The 15,628-nt window shown below is 60.7% G+C and overlaps 2 protein-coding genes and 1 non-coding gene across 6 annotated transcripts; 1 reads left to right on the forward strand and 2 right to left on the reverse strand.

Moving 5' to 3' along the window:
* Positions 1–196: 196 nt before the first annotated feature.
* On the reverse strand, positions 197–290 carry LOC128801062 (small nucleolar RNA U13). The gene has a single exon (XR_008435125.1). It is a non-coding gene; the product is annotated as a small nucleolar RNA U13 (small nucleolar RNA).
* Positions 291–1,326: 1,036 nt separating this feature from the next.
* On the forward strand, positions 1,327–6,286 carry TTI2 (TELO2 interacting protein 2). Of its 4 annotated transcripts, none has more exons than XM_053966294.1 (7): positions 1,327–2,639; positions 2,851–3,037; positions 3,686–3,778; positions 4,033–4,217; positions 5,068–5,211; positions 5,631–5,834; positions 5,876–6,144. In XM_053966294.1, the coding sequence occupies exons 1-7, from the start codon at positions 1,711–1,713 to the stop codon at positions 6,033–6,035; spliced, it is 1,902 nt and encodes a 633-aa protein (XP_053822269.1). In that variant the 5' UTR covers positions 1,327–1,710; the 3' UTR covers positions 6,036–6,144. The 4 variants fall into 4 exon arrangements, with proteins under 4 accessions (XP_053822269.1, XP_053822268.1, XP_053822270.1 ...); XM_053966293.1 differs by having other exon boundaries at positions 5,631–5,828; positions 5,870–6,144; XM_053966295.1 differs by having other exon boundaries at positions 5,631–5,828; positions 5,890–6,144.
* Positions 6,255–10,685, reverse strand: MAK16 (MAK16 homolog). Its single transcript, XM_053966320.1, has 10 exons — positions 10,538–10,685; positions 10,171–10,220; positions 9,865–9,974; positions 9,584–9,648; positions 9,139–9,290; positions 8,486–8,540; positions 8,307–8,381; positions 7,263–7,382; positions 7,072–7,128; positions 6,255–6,842 (listed from the first exon to the last, which is right to left on the reverse strand). Exons 1-10 carry the CDS (start codon positions 10,550–10,552, stop codon positions 6,654–6,656), a joined length of 888 nt encoding a protein of 295 aa, XP_053822295.1. The 5' UTR covers positions 10,553–10,685; the 3' UTR covers positions 6,255–6,653.
* Positions 10,686–15,628: the final 4,943 nt, after the last annotated feature.

Consider the following 15,628-nt stretch of genomic DNA (forward strand, 5'->3'; position numbering starts at 1 on the left):
CTCAGGATTGCTGGGATGAACCGGGATAACCCCCGGGACGCCGGGATCGGGTCGTTCGGGGACCGGGCCGAGCTCCCGGCTGGGAATTCCCGGGATTCCCCGAGCCGTGACGTTTCACTCGCCACTCCCGCGCGTTTCTGTTTTTCGGCACAAGGGCGATTAAAATGACGTCACGGCGACGTCAGGACCCCCCGGCGGTCAGACGGGACTGTGCCATGTCGTAACGCAGGGCGCACACGTCACGCAGCCGCGTGCCGCTCCCATTCATCATTTCCATGAACCGGAAGGATCGCGGCCGCCTCCGCCGCGCCCGCCCCTAGCGCCGCGCCGCCGCTCTCGCGGTCACGGCGACACCCCTGCCGCGCCCGGCTCTCCCCGTCCTTTGTGTTATCCCCTCCGGGCCGTTCCTCCCGTCGCTCCCGTTCCCGTTTTTTCCGCCCCGCACGGCCGCACGGCCGCCCCGCCGCGCTCCGCCGTCCCGAATTAGCGATGCTAATTTATGCGCGCGAAACCACGCCCCCCCCTCCGGCAGTCCGCTTTACGGCAACCGGGGGCGGGGTGCGGGGGGGGGGGGAGGTTTGCGACAGGTCGCGCGCGCGTGGTGCGGCGGGTGGCGGCGGCGCCGCGGTGACGGGACCGGGGGCGCTCGGGGGTCTGTGAGGGATCCCGGGGGTCTGTGAGGGATTCAGGGGGTGCTCGGGGGTCTGTGAGGGATCCCGGGGGTCTGTGAGGGACCCCGGGGGTGCTCGGGGGTCTGTGAGGGGACCCCGGGGGTCTGTGAGGGATCCCGGGGGTCTGTGAGGGATCCCGGGGGTCTGTGAGGGATCCGGGGGTTCTGTGAGGATCCCGGGGGCGCTCGGGGGTCTGTGAGGGATCTCGGGGGTGCTCGGGGGTCTGTGAGGGATCCCGGGGGTGCTCGGGGGTCTGTGAGGGACCCCGGGGGTCTGTGAGGGATTCAGGGGGTGCTCGGGGGTCTGTGAGGGACCCCGGGGGTTCTAGGGGGTGTATGAGGGGATCCCGGGGGTTCCTGGGGGTCTGTGAGGGGATCCCGGGGGTCTGTGAGGGACCCCGGGGGTCTGTGAGGGATTCAGGGGGTGCTCGGGGGTCTGTGAGGGGATCCCGGAGGTCTGTGAGGGATCCCGGGGGTCTGTGAGGGATCCGGGGGTTCTGTGAGGGATCCCGGGGGTGCTCGGGGGTCTGTGAGGGATCCCGGGGGCGCTCGGGGGTCTGTGAGGGACCCCGGGGGTTCTAGGGGGTGTATGAGGGGATCCCGGGGGTCTGTGAGGTGTCCCGGGGGCGCTCGGGGGTCTGTGAGGGATCCCGGGGGTCTGTGAGGGACCCCGGGGGTTCCTGGGGGTCTGTGAGGGGATCCCGGGGGTCTGTGAGGGATCCCGGGGGTCTGTGAGGGATCCCGGGGATGCTCGGGGGTCTGTGAGGGATCCCGGGGGTCTGTGAGGGATCCCGGGGGTGCTCGGGGGTTTCTGAGGTGTTCCGGGGGTCTGTAAGGGATTCCGAAGGTGCTCGGGGGTCCCTGAGGGCTCCCGGGTGTCCCCGCTGCCGCCGATGTGTCCGTAGCGGGGTTTCAGGGCGGGCCGGTCCCGGTCCCGGCCCCGATCCCGATCCCGATCCCGATCCCGATCCCGATCCCGATCCCGGTCCCGGTCCCGGTCGCGGTCGCGGTCGCGGTCGCGGCGGGGCTCGTGTGAGGCCATGGAGGGCAGCAGCCCGAGCGCGGAGCGGGGCCCCGAGCGGCCGCTGCTGCTGCGGCCCGGGGCGCTCCGGGAGCTGGGAGCGCTGCTGGAGCCGGCGGAGCCGCTCTGCCCGCCGGGCTCGGCGAGCCCCGCCGCACCGGGCGAGCTGGGGACCGCCCTGGGCTCGGCGAGCCCCGCCGCACCGGGCGAGCTGGGGACCGCCCTGGGCTCGGCGAGCCCCGCCGCGCTGGGCGAGCTGGCCGCCACCCTGAGCTCGGCGAGCCCCGCCGCGCTGGGCGAGCTGGCCGCCACCCTGAGCTCGGCGAGCCCCGCCGCACCGGGCGAGCTGGCCGCCACCCTGAGCTCGGCGAGCCCCGCCGCACCGGGCGAGCTGGCCGCCACCCTGAGCTCGGCGAGCCCCGCCGCGCTGGGCGAGCTGGCCGCCACCCTGGGCTCGGCGAGCCCCGCCGCGCTGGGCGAGCTGGCCGCCACCCTGGGCTCGGCGAGCCCCGCCGCGCTGGGCGAGCTGGCCGCCGCCCTGGGCGACTTCGCGGCTCCGCCGCGGCGGGAGCGGGACGGCGCCGAGCCGCCCGGCCGGGACACAGCGCTGGCCGCCGCCGCGGCGGAGCGGGCGGAGCGCGTTGGCGCCGTGTTCCTGCTGCTCCTGCGGAAGCTGGAAGATGCCCGGAGCCAGACGTCGCCGGGAACGGCCGCGGCGGGGCCCGTCCCGCTCCGGGTGCTGGCACACGCGTTCATCTTTGCTGTCACGCACAAAGACGAGAGGCCCTGGACCACGGCGAGGAGTCGGGCGGTGGCTCAGGAGCTGCTGGAGCGGCTGGTCCAGGCTGCGGGCTGCGGGTCCGTGGAGGAATTCCTGCGGGGAAAGGAGGGCGATGAGGAAGGAAGATTTGGAGCGGTGATGGGGCTCCTGAAGCAGGAGTTAACCAAGTGAGTGGGGAGCGGAGTGTGGCGGGTTTGGAGGGTCTCTGTAGGAAACGCTGGGAAAATTGTGAGGCTCAAGAGATGATAAGTATGAAATCAGGAGCTTTACAAATGGAAGGTGTTGGGGGATGATTGTCTGGGTTTGCTGCCAGCCGAGAGCCTCAGGTGGAGGGGAAATGAGCTCTGTGTGCTCCCTGAGCTGTGCCTGTCTCTCCAGAGACACCTGGAAGTGTAACCCTGCCTCCAAAGACGTGTTCTCCTGGGCTCTGCTCCGCGTCAGCCGGCCCTGGCTGTGCCCGCACCTGGAGCGGGTCCTGCCGCCCGCGCTGCTCCTCTCCGACGACTTCCAGGAGGAGAACAAAGTGCTGGGCGTGCGCTGCCTGCACCACATCGTCCTCAACGTGGTGAGGGAGGGCGTGGAGCCCTCTGCGGGGGCTGTGTGAAGGGAGGGGCAATCACAGAACGTCCCCGCAGGGATCCCAGTCCCAGCCCTGGCCCTGCACAGACACCCCAGCAGTCTCATCCATGGGAGCGTTTCCTGGAGCTCCGGCAGCCTCCGGGCTGTGCCCGTTCCCTGGGCAGTGCCCAGCACCCTCTTGGGACAGAACCTTTCCCTAAAATCCAGCCTGTCCCTGCCCTGACGCAGCTCCAGCAGTTCCCTCTCTTCCTGAGGCATGGCAGGGTTCAACCTGCATTTCCTGCATTTCCTCACACTCCCCAGGCTCTGGGAAGGGCATGGCAGGGTTTAAGCTGCATTTCCTGCAGTTCCTCACACTCCTCAGGCTCTGGGAAGGGCATGGCAGGGTTTAACCTGCAGTTCCTCACATTCCCCAGGCTCTGGGAAGGGCATGGCAGGGTTTAACCTGCATTTCCTGCAGTTCCTCACACTCCCCAGGCTCTGGGAAGGGCATGGCAGGGTTTAACCTGCAGTTCCTCACACTCCCCAGGCTTTGGGAAGGGCATGGCAGGGTTTAACCTGCATTTCCTCACACTCCCCAGGCTTTAGGTCTCTGTGCTGCCCAGGAGTAACATCCTGCTCTGTGTTGTTGCAGCCAGGAGCGGATCTGTGCCAGTTCAACAGGGCCCAGGTGGTGTTCCACGCCCTCTACAACCACCTCTACTCACGGGAGGCCCCTCTCATCCAGGTGGGACGCCTGCACTGGGCTTTGGGGTGCCTTGGGGTAGGGGCAGCCCCTCAGGTTAGGGCAGGAGGCTGAGCCTGCTCCCTGTCACCAGCCTGGGGACAAAGCACCTCGGTAGATCCCACCGAGGGAAGAGCTCTTGCCTCCTGCCCCACTCCAGGTGGGCAGGGAACAGCTTTGAAGCACTCAGCTCAGCCCTGGGATTCGTTGCTTTTCGGAGAGAGCACGAGCTCAGCTTCCCCATGTCCCCAAACCAGGCAGTGCTGCTGTGCCTGCTGGACCTGCTGCCCGTCCTGGAGCGATGCCAGCGGCGCCAGGGCCAGGGCAGAGCCACGTCCCCCTGGGACCAGGTGCTGCAGCTGGTGCTCACCCACATGGAGGCCGAGCACCGGCTGGCGCTGCGCAGGGTCTACGCAGGGACCCTGCCTGCCTTTGTCACCAGGTGAGACACAGGGGCACCTGGGGCTGTGCCCACCTTCCTGAGGGGCTGGGAGCTGCACTGGGGCTGTGCCCACCTTCCTGAGGGGTGAGAGCTGCACCTGGGGCTGTACCCACCTTCCTGAGGGGTGAGAGCTGCACCTGGGGCTGTACCCACCTTCCTGAGGTGGTGAGAGCTGCACTGGGGCTGTACCCACCTTCCTGAGGGGCTGGGAGCTGCACCTGGGGCTGTACCCACCTTCCTGAGGGGTGAGAGCTGCACCTGGGGCTGTACCCACCTTCCTGAGGGGCTGGGAGCTGCACCTGGGGCTGTACCCACCTTCCTGAAGGGCTGGGAGCTGCACCTGGGGCTGTACCCACCTTCCTGAGGTGGGCAGGGGCTGTACCCACCTTCCTGAGGGGATGAGAACACAGGGATGGGCCCTGGGCTTGGCATCCAAGGCTATGCTTTCTTCTCAAACTGTGTTTTTGGGATCCCAGGGATCTATCCTCCCCACTCAGGCTGTGTTTTTGGGATCCCAGGGCTCTATCCTCCCCACTCAGGCTGTGTTTTTGGGATCCTAGGGCTCTATCCTCCCCACTCAGGCTGTGTTTTTGGGATCCTAGGGATCTATCCTCCCCACTCAGGCTGTGTTTTTGGGATTCAGGGATCTATCCTCCCCACTCAGGGTGTGTTTTTGGGATCCAGGGATTTATCCTCCCCACTCAGGGTGTGTTTTTGGGATCCCAGGGATCTATCCTCCCCACTCAGGCTGTGTTTTTGGCATCCCAGGGATCTATCCTCCCCACTCAGGCTGTGTTTTTGGCATCCCAGGGATCTATCCTCCCCACTCAGGCTGTGTTTGTGCCACCAGACTCGGCATCCTCATCGTGAGGCACCTGAAGAGGCTGGAGCGAGTCATCCTGGGCTACCTGGAGGTCTCTGATGGCCCCGAGGAAGAGGCCAGACTGGGAATCCTGGAGACTCTGCGGTGCACCATGGAGCACGCCTGGCCCAGGTACCTCTGGGGGGGGACTGCACACAGAAAAGCTGGCCTGGAAAGCTCTCCTGAAGTGAATGTTTCATTCCTATCCTGAACGTTTCCACTTTATGACCCAAAGTTAATTTCTCTTGAGGAAAAGGCCCTGAAATCCTAAGGGGAAAATCTGTCCTCAGAAGTACTCTCTGGCACTACTGAAAAACCTGGCTCCAAATTTAAGCTGGGTCCCCATTTTGACCCAACTTGTGCTTGTTCCAAAAGCCTCAATTAAACCAACGTGTGCTGTGGACTGGGCTGTGCAGTGCCAGCATTCCCAGCACCATCCCGAGGCTCCTGCCTGTCCAGGGCTGTCCTGGCAGCAATCCTGCCCCACAGCAGCCCCAGGCTGTGCTGTCCCTGGCTGGGGAAGGCTTTGGGACGAGGTGTTTCCCTTGCAGGATGCCCTGCAGGCTCCCCGTGCTCCTCAAGGCCCTGCTCAGGCTGCTCTGGGACGTTCACACGGAGCGGGGCCCGACCCCCGAGCCCGTCAGGGCTGCGCTGCTGCACGGGGCCACCCAGTGCCTCATCCTGCTGGACCGCTGCTGCCAGGGCCAGGTGAAGGTGAGTCGGGGCTCCCTGCTGGCTACCAGGGCCAGGTGGAGGTGAGTCAGGGCTCCCTGCTGGCTACCAGGGCCAGGGGAAGGCTGCCAGGGCCAGGGGAAGGCAAGTCAGGGCTCCCTGCTGGCTACCAGGGCCAGGGGAAGCTGAGTCAGGGCTCCCTGCTGGCTGCCAGGCCCTCTCCCCTCTCAGCCCAGCAGAGTTTGGATCCCCCCTCCCCAGATCAGTACTGCATTGATAAGTGACTCGGTCGCTGTCGATGGGCTCAGTGTGTGCCCTGCTCCCCCGGAGGGCTGGCGAGGGTGGCTGGCACCACCCCGGAGTGCCAGGGCACTGGCAGTGCTGCTCTGCTCCCTGCAGGTGCTGCTGGCAGGGCTGCACAGCAGCTGTGAGCAGAACCGGGTGCAAGAGTGCCTCAGGAAGGTGCAGGAGAGCACCTGAGGCGCCTGACACCGCTCACCCCCTGTTGTACAATAAAACTGTTGTGTTTATTGAAGAGTTCTGGCGTTCTTGCCCCACCTACACCTCCCCCAGACACATCTGAGGTTTCTCCACCCTTACAGGGAGAGCAGAGCCCCCCAGGGCAGGGCCCTTCCTGGAGCAGAGGCTGCGCTCAGCTCTTTGAGGTTGCAGAGGAGGTGGGAGATGGTCCTTGGAGCTGGGCTTCACCCAGTTGTACAAACCCACTGCAATTGCCTGGGCTGGGGCCACAAACCCCGCTGCTGTTGCAGAAAACGTGTGGAGTATCACACCAGGAGTTCCGAGGGTCCTGTGAGGGGTGGCAGGTGGGTGACAGATGCTGGAGTCACTCTGGTGACACAGCTGGAGTTCTGTCAGTCAGTACAAAACGGGATCAGGAGGCCTCAGGCTGCTTTTGTCTTGGTGCTCGGCTCTGTTTCCTCTTCGTACTCTATCTCGATGTGGGGACGTTTTCTCCTGGCTGGGCCCTTCAGGGGCGTTTTCCCTTTAGATTTGGAGTGGGAGGCTTTCTTCTCTACTTCCTCCTCCTCCTCCTGCTCCTCTTCACTGCTCGTCTCCAACTTATCCATGTCCTGAGGAAGAATTGAGTGAGCAGAGTGATGTCAGAGCAGGCTGTGCAACTAAACCTCCCCTTTCCCCAGACATCCCAATCCCTGCCTCCAGAGGAGCTGGGCTGGGCTCCCACTGTCCAATTCTCTTCCACAGCTGATTTTGCTGCCTCTTACCCACCCCCAGAGGCACCCAAGGGTGGAGGTGCCCCTGCAGCTCACACACCAGGTGTGTGCCTGCTGCTTCACCCACCTCAAAGTCGCTGAGCTCGCTGTCCTCTGCTTCCACAAACTCCCTTTTATCCACGTCCTGCAAGGAACACAGGCAGGGACTGAGCACAGCAGTGTCGTGGAAGAGCCACCAAGGCCACCACAAGGTTTTCCTGAGCTGTCCTGAGTTCTTCTCAGCTTAGCTCAGCACCAGGGCAGGGCTGGAAGCTTTACCTCATCATCATCATCATCTTCTTCTTCCCGCTCTGCATCCGACTCGCTCTCGCTCTCCGCGTCTTGCTGTTGGAGGGCTTTGTCAAAGGCGTGGATGGGGAAGTTGTAAATGTCTCCGTACTGAAATAAAATTGGCATTTCCCATAAGCCACGGGAGGAAGCTGGACTTTGGGCTGGGGGGGCACTGACAGCCTGCACGGGGCAGCATCAGACTGAGGTGTGGATCGGCCCCTTCCCAACTCTGAGCCCACACTCCTGCACAGAGCAGGGAGGAGCCCTCGTGTTTTGGGGCTCCCTGTGCACAGAACAGGAGGGGAGCCCTCATGTTTTGGGGAGCCCCCATGTTTCGGGGCTCCCTGTGTTTTGGGGAGCCCTTGTGTTTTGGGGCCCCCTGTGCACAGAGCAGGAGGAGAGCCCTCCTGTTTTGGGGCTCCCTGTTTTGGGGAGCCCTTGTGTTTTGGGGCTCCCTGTGCACAGGAGGGGAGCCCTCGTGTTTCGGGGCTCTCTGTGTTTTGGGGCTCCCTGTGCAGAGAGCAGGAGGGGACCCTTTGTGTTTTGGGGCTCCCTGTGTTTTGGGGAGCTCTTGTGTTTTGGGGCTCCCTGTGTTTTGGGGCTCCCTCTGCACAGAGGAGGAGGGGAGCCTTTGTGTTTTGGGGCTCCCTGTTTTGGGGAGCCCTTGTGTTTTAGGGCTCCCTGTGTTTTGGGGCTCCCTCTGCACAGAGCAAGAGGGGAGCCCTCGTGTTTTGGGGCTCCCTGTGTTTTGGGGCTCCCTGTGTTTTCGGGAGCTCTTGTGTTTTGGGGCTCCCTGTGTTTTGGGGCTCCCTGTGTTTTGGGGCTCCCTGTGTTTTCGGGAGCTCTTGTGTTTTGGGGCTCCCTGTGTTTTGGGGCTCCCTGTGTTTTGGGGAGCCCTTGTGTTTCGGGGCTCCCTGTGTTTTGGGGAGCCCTCGTGTTTTGGGGCTGTGTTTTGGGGAGCCAGGCACCCCCGTTCCCCCCGAGGCAGCAGCACGGGGGCAGCTCCCACTGCGAGCTGCGTGTGCCCCTCACCGTGTCCTGCTTCAGCCTTTCCAGCAGCTCCTTCTCGATGGCGTTGTCCAGCTGGGCAGCAATCAGGGCTTTCTCCTAGGGAACACAGAGCAGCTGTGTGAGGCCCAGGGGCAGCGGGGACAGCAGCAGTGGCACAAGGTGGCACGAGGTGGCACGAGGTGGCACGGGGCACTTGTTACCTCTCGCCTGTTCTCGCGCCTCTCGATCTTCCTGCGCAGCGGGACGAGCTTCCTCCTGCAGGGAACAGGCACTGGGAGTGTCACAGCCCCTGGCGGGCAGCAACAGCCAGCAGCTGAATTCCAAACGTCCTGAGGTGTGGGTGCCTCAGGATAAGAGAGATCTGAAGCTGGCAGAGAGCATCCAAAGGATGGGGAAGGCTCTGCAGGGACCACAGGAGGAGCAGCTCCTCCCGAGGGACAGCTCTGCTCTCTGTGACAGGGAATGGCTGGAGCTGCGGCAGGGCAGGGTCAGGTTGGATTTTAGGGGAAGATTCTTCCCCCAGAGGGTGCCCCCAGGGAATGGGCACGGCCCCGAGGCTGCCGGAGCTCCAAGACGGACAGCGCTCCCAGGGATCACAGGTGGGGTTGTTGGGGCGTGTGTGCAGGGCCAGGAGCTGGGATCACTGATCCCCGTGGGTCCCTTCCAGCTCAGGACAATCCCTCAGTGCATTTACACGCTGCACTCCTGCAGCTCACCCCTGTCACATCCACCTAAACCCCTCAGGAAAACGGGGAGCAGCTCCGTGTCGCGGCAGCGCCAGCGGCTCACGAGAGGGGCAGCGGCTCCAGAAGCCACCCGAGGTCACTGCCACGGTCCCTCCCGTGTCCCTTACTGTCTCTTGAGGGTCAGCTTGCGGATGCGGATCAGGTACTGCGTGATCTTGGTGAACCTCTGCTTGCACTTGTGCCGGATGAAGCGGGGCCAGTAGATGAGGTTCTCGTCGATCTCCTCCAGAGCCTTCTCGTAGTTCTTGCTCAGCAGCACCTGCAGGGCCAGGGGAAGGGCTGGGTGACACAGCAGGACACGAAAGGGACCTTTGGGAGGGGCTGCGTCGCCCCCAGAGTCACGGAATCATAGGGTGGATCCCCACCTCGTCCCCAGCCCCGAGCACTGAGTGCCACCTCCAGGCCTTCCCTGGACACCTCCAGGATGGGGATTCCAAACCTCCCTGGGCACTTCCACGGAGAAATTCCTGCCCCTGTCCCTCCCCTGGAAGAGCCTCCCTGCCCTCAGTGGGGACAGCAGGGCCGCTGTCGCTGCCGTGTCGCCGAGCTCACCCGCTCCCAGAGGCGCCGGGGAAACGCCGCCCGCTCGATGGTCTTCATGTAGAGGTAACAACGACCTGGGGACAGGGAACAAACCCCCCCATGAGCCCCTGCCCAGAGCCAGGCAGTGCCACTGGATCCCAGAACCATCCAGGCTGGAAAAGACTTCCAACCCCAGAGTGCCACATCCGGGCATTCCCGTGGCAAATCCCCCTCCAAACCCCGCCTGGGGCGGGGGGGGGGGCCCTTTGCAAGGCCTGATCCCCTCTCCGTGCAGGAATTCCTGCTCCCACCTTTCTCCTCACGGACAGTGGCGTACTGGCTGTTGGCCAGCGGGCAGGAGGAGCGGTTGCAGAGCCCCGTCAGGTTGTACTCGTTCCGGCAGAAATTCTGCGTCTTGGTGCTGCAAGAAAAGGCACCAACTCATGAGGGGGAGGGCAGGAAGACCCCACAGCTCACCCCGTCCCCTGTGACTCTCACATGCGGCCGTGGTGGCACGGAGGGGACGCTTTTGGGGGATACCCGAGCGTGTCCCTCCCGTTCCTTTCCCTGAAGCCCCCCCCCCTGGGCTCAGCCCGCCCCCGTCCCCCCAAACTCACGTCATCTTGTAGGAGCAGAACTGCCTGTTGCCCAGCATGCTCCAGACAACCTGCGGGAGGGGACAAGCAGCGGCTGACACACCGTGACACCCCTCGCCCGCACGGCCCCCGCAGCCTGCGGAGCGGCTCTGACGGGCGAGACCCCACAAACACCGCGGTCTCCTCGGCGTTCCCCGGCGCCCCGAGAAGCGCGGGCAGGGCTCATGTGCCGCTGCCGAGTCCCCATTCACGCCGCCGGGTGCCCCGGTAGCCGCAGCCGCGCTGGGGGCGCACAGGGGAGATTCCCGGCCACGTGCGACGGGCGCACGGCCCGGCCCGGCGGCGCGGCGGGCGCTTGACACGGGGCCGAAAGAACGGCGGGACTCACATCGTCCGAGTGCATGGTGGCGGTGACGGAGGCGGCGGCGGTGACAGCGGCGGCGGTGACAGCGCGGACTGACGGGGCTGGGAGCGCCGGCCGCGCGGTCTAGGGCGCCGCCATTACAGGAAGGGGCGGGAAGCGCGAAATCTCGCGAGAGCGGCGGCCCTGAGGGAGGGAAAAGGGCGGGCCGCGCTGTCTGGGCGCCGCCATTACAGGAAGGGGCGGGAAGCGCGAAATCTCGCGAGAGCGGCGGCCCTGAGGGAGGGGCCGCGCGGTCTAGGGCGCCGCCATTACAGGAAGGGGCGGGAAGCGCGAAATCTCGCGACAGCGGCGGCCGTGAGGGAGGGGAAAAGGGCGGGCCGCGCTGTCTAGGGCGCCGCCATTACAGGAAAGGGCGGGAAGCGCGAAATCTCGCGAGAGCAGCGGCTCTGAGGGAGGGGAAAGGGGCGGGAAGCGCGAAATCTCGCGAGAGCGGCGGCCCTGAGGGAGGGAAAAGGGCGGGAAGGAGGACGGGCCGCGCTCTCATGGCGGCCGCGCCGCGTCCCCTCAGGGCGGAGATCGCGCAGCCCCTCGCTCAAACAGACCCTGAGGGCGCCCGATTCTAAGTCGAGATGACATCCTCGGTGCAGTAAATTCTTTCAGGAATGAGCATGAATATATTTATGGAGCAGTGATGTAATTCAGAATCTTGGCTGTTAGGGAGCCTGTGCATCTTCATTCCTTCCCTGCCCTGTAGCAGTTTTCTGAAAGTCCAACCTCAGATAATTGTGAATTTTCTGAAAATTACTACACGTGCTCGAGGCAGTGTGAAAACCGCCAATCACTTGGTTTTTAAATTTTTTTTAATGTTTAATAGTAATAAATTAGTTATAAAAATAGTAATACGATTAGAGTGGTAAGAATTTAGAGTTGGGACAATTACGAGACAATAAAAAGCAAAGAATTACGGACGTCCGGATGCTCTCGGGCACTTCAGCCACGACAAGCATGCTTTGTGAACAATGGAATCACGCTTAAAATAATACGCTGTTGCATATTCATATTCATGGTTATGCATGCATTCTATTTAAAACAAGAAACTCTGTTATATGTCAACTGCTTCCTTTAATCCCCACGGTGTCTTCGAGTCTGAGCAAGGCCTGAAGAAATTCGCTTTTTCTGATAAGAAAACCATAAATTCCTCTTCTCTGGAGGATTTAGGTGTCCTGTGATGGTTACCTCGAAGCGAGTATCTCATTCCTTAAAAAAAAAAAACCCACACACAGTTTCTATTTCAACTACTGGAGCTTCATTTTAACTACAAAACTACCTTCACCATACCATAAAAACGTTAATACAGCACAACTAATCAACATAGCATAATACATATAGTAACTACCTGCGTAGAGCCGTATAATGCGCATTTTTCACAGGCAGGTTAAATCTGCGGTCTGGAGCCGTGCGAGAAAATGCGGAATTCTCTGCCAAGCTCGTCCCTCAGAGCTTCCGAGACCCCGTCGTTTGCAGCACCCGACACACCCACATTAAATCAGTGATCTAACTGCCTTTGTTGAGGCTAAACCTCATTCCCACCCCGGTTTCTTTAGCGCTCTCGAAACGAATAAATTGATTTAATGTAGGTTGGGAAGGACACGCGGGCAGCTCCGAGGAGCAGAGGCACAGCACGATACGTCAGGCTACACGGCACAAACGAAGGTTTTGTTGTTTTTTTTTTTTTAATGTCCTCAGAGGAGCGGTGACGCTGCAGTGGCAAACACAGATTTGCAGGAATTTTCACTCCCCAGCGGCCTCATTTGGAGAATATCACGAGCTAGGCCAGGCACGTGAACGTCTCCTGCCACGGTTTCTCCCTCTTCCACCTTTCCACCTTTTCCCTCACTAAATAAAGAGGAATAAAGCCGCTCAAGTAAAAAGCTCGGGGATCATGACGTAGCTCACAATTAAATATTTGCTCTCCCCGCTGCTTTGCCAGTTGTTTATTTTTCATATCCTCTCCCGCTGACAATAAATAAAAGTGATCAGCTCCATTTCCCTGGGACAGCTTCCTTTTTGGAGCACGCTGATTTGTGTTTAATTTCCTCTCCTCTAACAGCTACGCAGCGTGGTTAATCCTGCAGGTTTAGCCCCAGGCTCTCCTGGGTTATTTTTCCCAGATTTATGGGAGAAAGAGACAAAATAAAGAAGCCCCTTGAGTTCAGAACAGCTCGTGAGAGGGGTGGTGCTGAACTCTGAAACCAAACTGCTCTCAAATCTCAGGTACACGAACATCTTCGGGAATATATTTGGGATTTTCTTTGGTGTCGCTGTCGAGCAGGACGGGAACAGAGAACTCCAGATCAGAAGGCAAAGAAAATGAGCTCTGATTTATTTCAAATATACCTCTCTATATATAGAGGACATCGAGAAGACTAATTTCATTGGTCTTAGAGTAAAAACATGTCCCACCATTGGTGTGCAGTGAATGACGCACAGCGGCAGAGCATATCTATAAACAATGTGAATAACAAGATAAATTAGAGAATTATTTACATTCTTTCCCAACTGTTTCCCAGGCTCTTGCCTGGTTAGAAAACCTTTCTCTTTCTCTCTGACTGAGCTGAGAATATCCACACTTTGGGGTGACTTTGAGAAAATCCCAAATATATTCCCTAAGATGTTCGGGTACCTGCGATTTCCCGTGGTGGCAGGGGAGCCCTGAGTGCTTTTCCCCTGGGATCTGTCCCTTCTCCTGGTGCCAGGGTCCCTGGGTGCCGCTTTCCCTTCGTCCTTCCTCGCTCCAGAGAAGCTTTCAGTGCCTGGCTGTCGCTGAGGATAACTCGATCAGGAGCGATTCCAGCCCCCTGCTCGCCGCCTGCAACCCGATTCGTGCTCTAAGTGCAGCCCGGGGCACCCCCGGGGTGATTCCCTCTCCAGCTGGGTTTTTATCTCCATTTCTGCTTGTTTCTGCAGCGCTTTTATCTCCACATCCCATTTTTCCGGGCAGCTGGCAATCAGCACAGCCATCCTGCCCTGTCCTGGGGTGCTGGGAGCGGCCTGGCCTCGCTCTGCAGAGCCCATCCGGCCTCGCCAGCCCCGGCCCAGCACGAGCCCATTCCCCGCCCCGCAGAAGACGGGCTCCCTTCCCCGTTACTGCTCCAGCCCACACAATTTTTTCAATGGCAGAGCAGAGCAGCCGCCGCTGAGGACATTTCCAGCTGGAATTGGAGCCGTGCCCAGCCTGGGATCGCTCTCTGCAGCAGGGCAGATGTTTCCCTGCAGCGGGAATCCTGCCGGGATGGGGCACCCGGCCTGCGATTCCCGAGCACCAAAATTCCTGGCGGGATGGGGCGTTGGGCCCGGGAATCCTGCCTAGATCGGGGCACCTGGGCTGGGATTCCTGGGATTTTGGAGCACCGGGAATCCAGCCGGGGTCGGGGCACCTGGGCCGGGAATCCCGGGATTTCGGAGCACCAGGATTTCGGAGCACCAGGATTCCCGCCTGGATTCATGGCCTGGGAATCAGCGCCAGGATTTCGGAGCACCAGGATTCCCACCTGGACTCCTGGCCTGGGAATCAGCGCCAGGATTTCGGAGCACCAGGATTTCGGAGCAGCACCAGGATTCCCGCCTGGATTCCTGGCCTGGGAATCAGCACCAGGATTTTGGAGCACCGGGGCTCCCGCCTGGATCGGGGCACCTGGCCTGGGAATCAGCGCCAGGATTTCGGAGCACCAGGATTCCCGCCTGGATTCCTGGCCTGGGAATCAGCGCCAGGATTTCGGAGCACCGGGGTTCCCGCCTGGATCGGGGCACCTGGCTCGGGATTTTTGCACTCTGGGGGATGTTGGGACCGACCGGTTTTGGTCCCTGCTGACCTCAGGGCTGCCTCCAGCCCATGGGATGCTCTCCCTGGTTTTCCCAGCTGGTTCCTCCCCGGCAGAGCTGGATCCCCCAGGCCTGGCGGGGTTTTGCAGCGGGGGCTCCTCTCTGTCCTTCCATCATTTCTGTTTTCCTAAGCTTCTGACACTTGGCTCCGTGATTTCCCTTTCAAACCCCAAAACGGCGCCATCCTTCACCCGGGACACGGAGATTTACTGCAGGGAGAGGGAATAAATCCTAAATATATTCACCTTTCCTCCGCTGGCACATAAATGTGCCGCCGGGGCCGTTTGTCTGCTCCTGCCTGGCCCCAGACCATCGCCAATAACGGCAGATGAGAACATCCTGCCCGGGAATTCCCTGGGCGAGCATTAGAGTGGGACTCGAAGCCTTTAAATGGATTTCAGGAGCGGAGAATTGAGCGGCCGGGGCTGGAAATCGCTCTCCCGGTGTGCGGAGCCGAGGCGGGGCATGAGCGGGGCAGCAGCACCATCTGCTGAGGGAGCCCGGAGCTGCCGGGCCGGGAAGGAGCCCAATTCTCCCGCACCTTTCCTTTCCTTTCCTTTCCTTTCCTTTCCTTTCCTTTCCTTTCCTTTCCTTTCCTTTCCTTTTCCTTTCCTTTCCTTTCCTTTCCTTTCCTTTCCTTTCCTTTCCTTTCCTTTCCTTTCCTTTCCTTTCCTTTCCTTTCCTTTCCTTTCCTTTCCTTTCCTTTCCTTTCCTTTCCTTTCCTTTCCTTTCCTTGTCTATTCTAGATGCTATTTTTCCATCTCTTATTGCTTTAATTTTTTCAAATAATTTTTCTTCTTTCCTTTACCTTATATTCCTCTTCCTCTTTTCTCTTGCCCTTTTTCCTCATACCTTCCCCCATTTGACTTTTCAAATTTTTTATTCTTATCCTTTAACCTCTTCCGTTTCCTCTTCCTCCTCAATTTCCTCCTTTTCCTTTTCCTTTTCCTTTTCCTTTTCCTTTTCATTCTCTTTTCCTTTTCCTTTTCCTTTTCCTTTTCCTTTTCCTTTTCCTTTTCCTTTTCCTTTTCCTTTCCTTTTCCTTTTCCTTTCCTTTTCCTTTTCCTTTTCCTTTTCCTTTTCCTTTTCCTTTTCCTTTTCCTCTTCCTCTTCCTTTTCCTCTTCCTCTTCCTTTTCCTTTTCCTTTTCCCTTTCAGGACCTGGGACAGCTCCGGCCCCGCCCCTCTCCGCCGGCGGGCGTGTCCCGTGCGTGCATGGGCGTGTCCCCCGTGC

The sequence above is a fragment of the Vidua chalybeata genome, chromosome 28 (genome assembly GCF_026979565.1).
Source record: "Vidua chalybeata isolate OUT-0048 chromosome 28, bVidCha1 merged haplotype, whole genome shotgun sequence".
Classification (NCBI taxonomy): domain Eukaryota; kingdom Metazoa; phylum Chordata; class Aves; order Passeriformes; family Viduidae; genus Vidua; species Vidua chalybeata.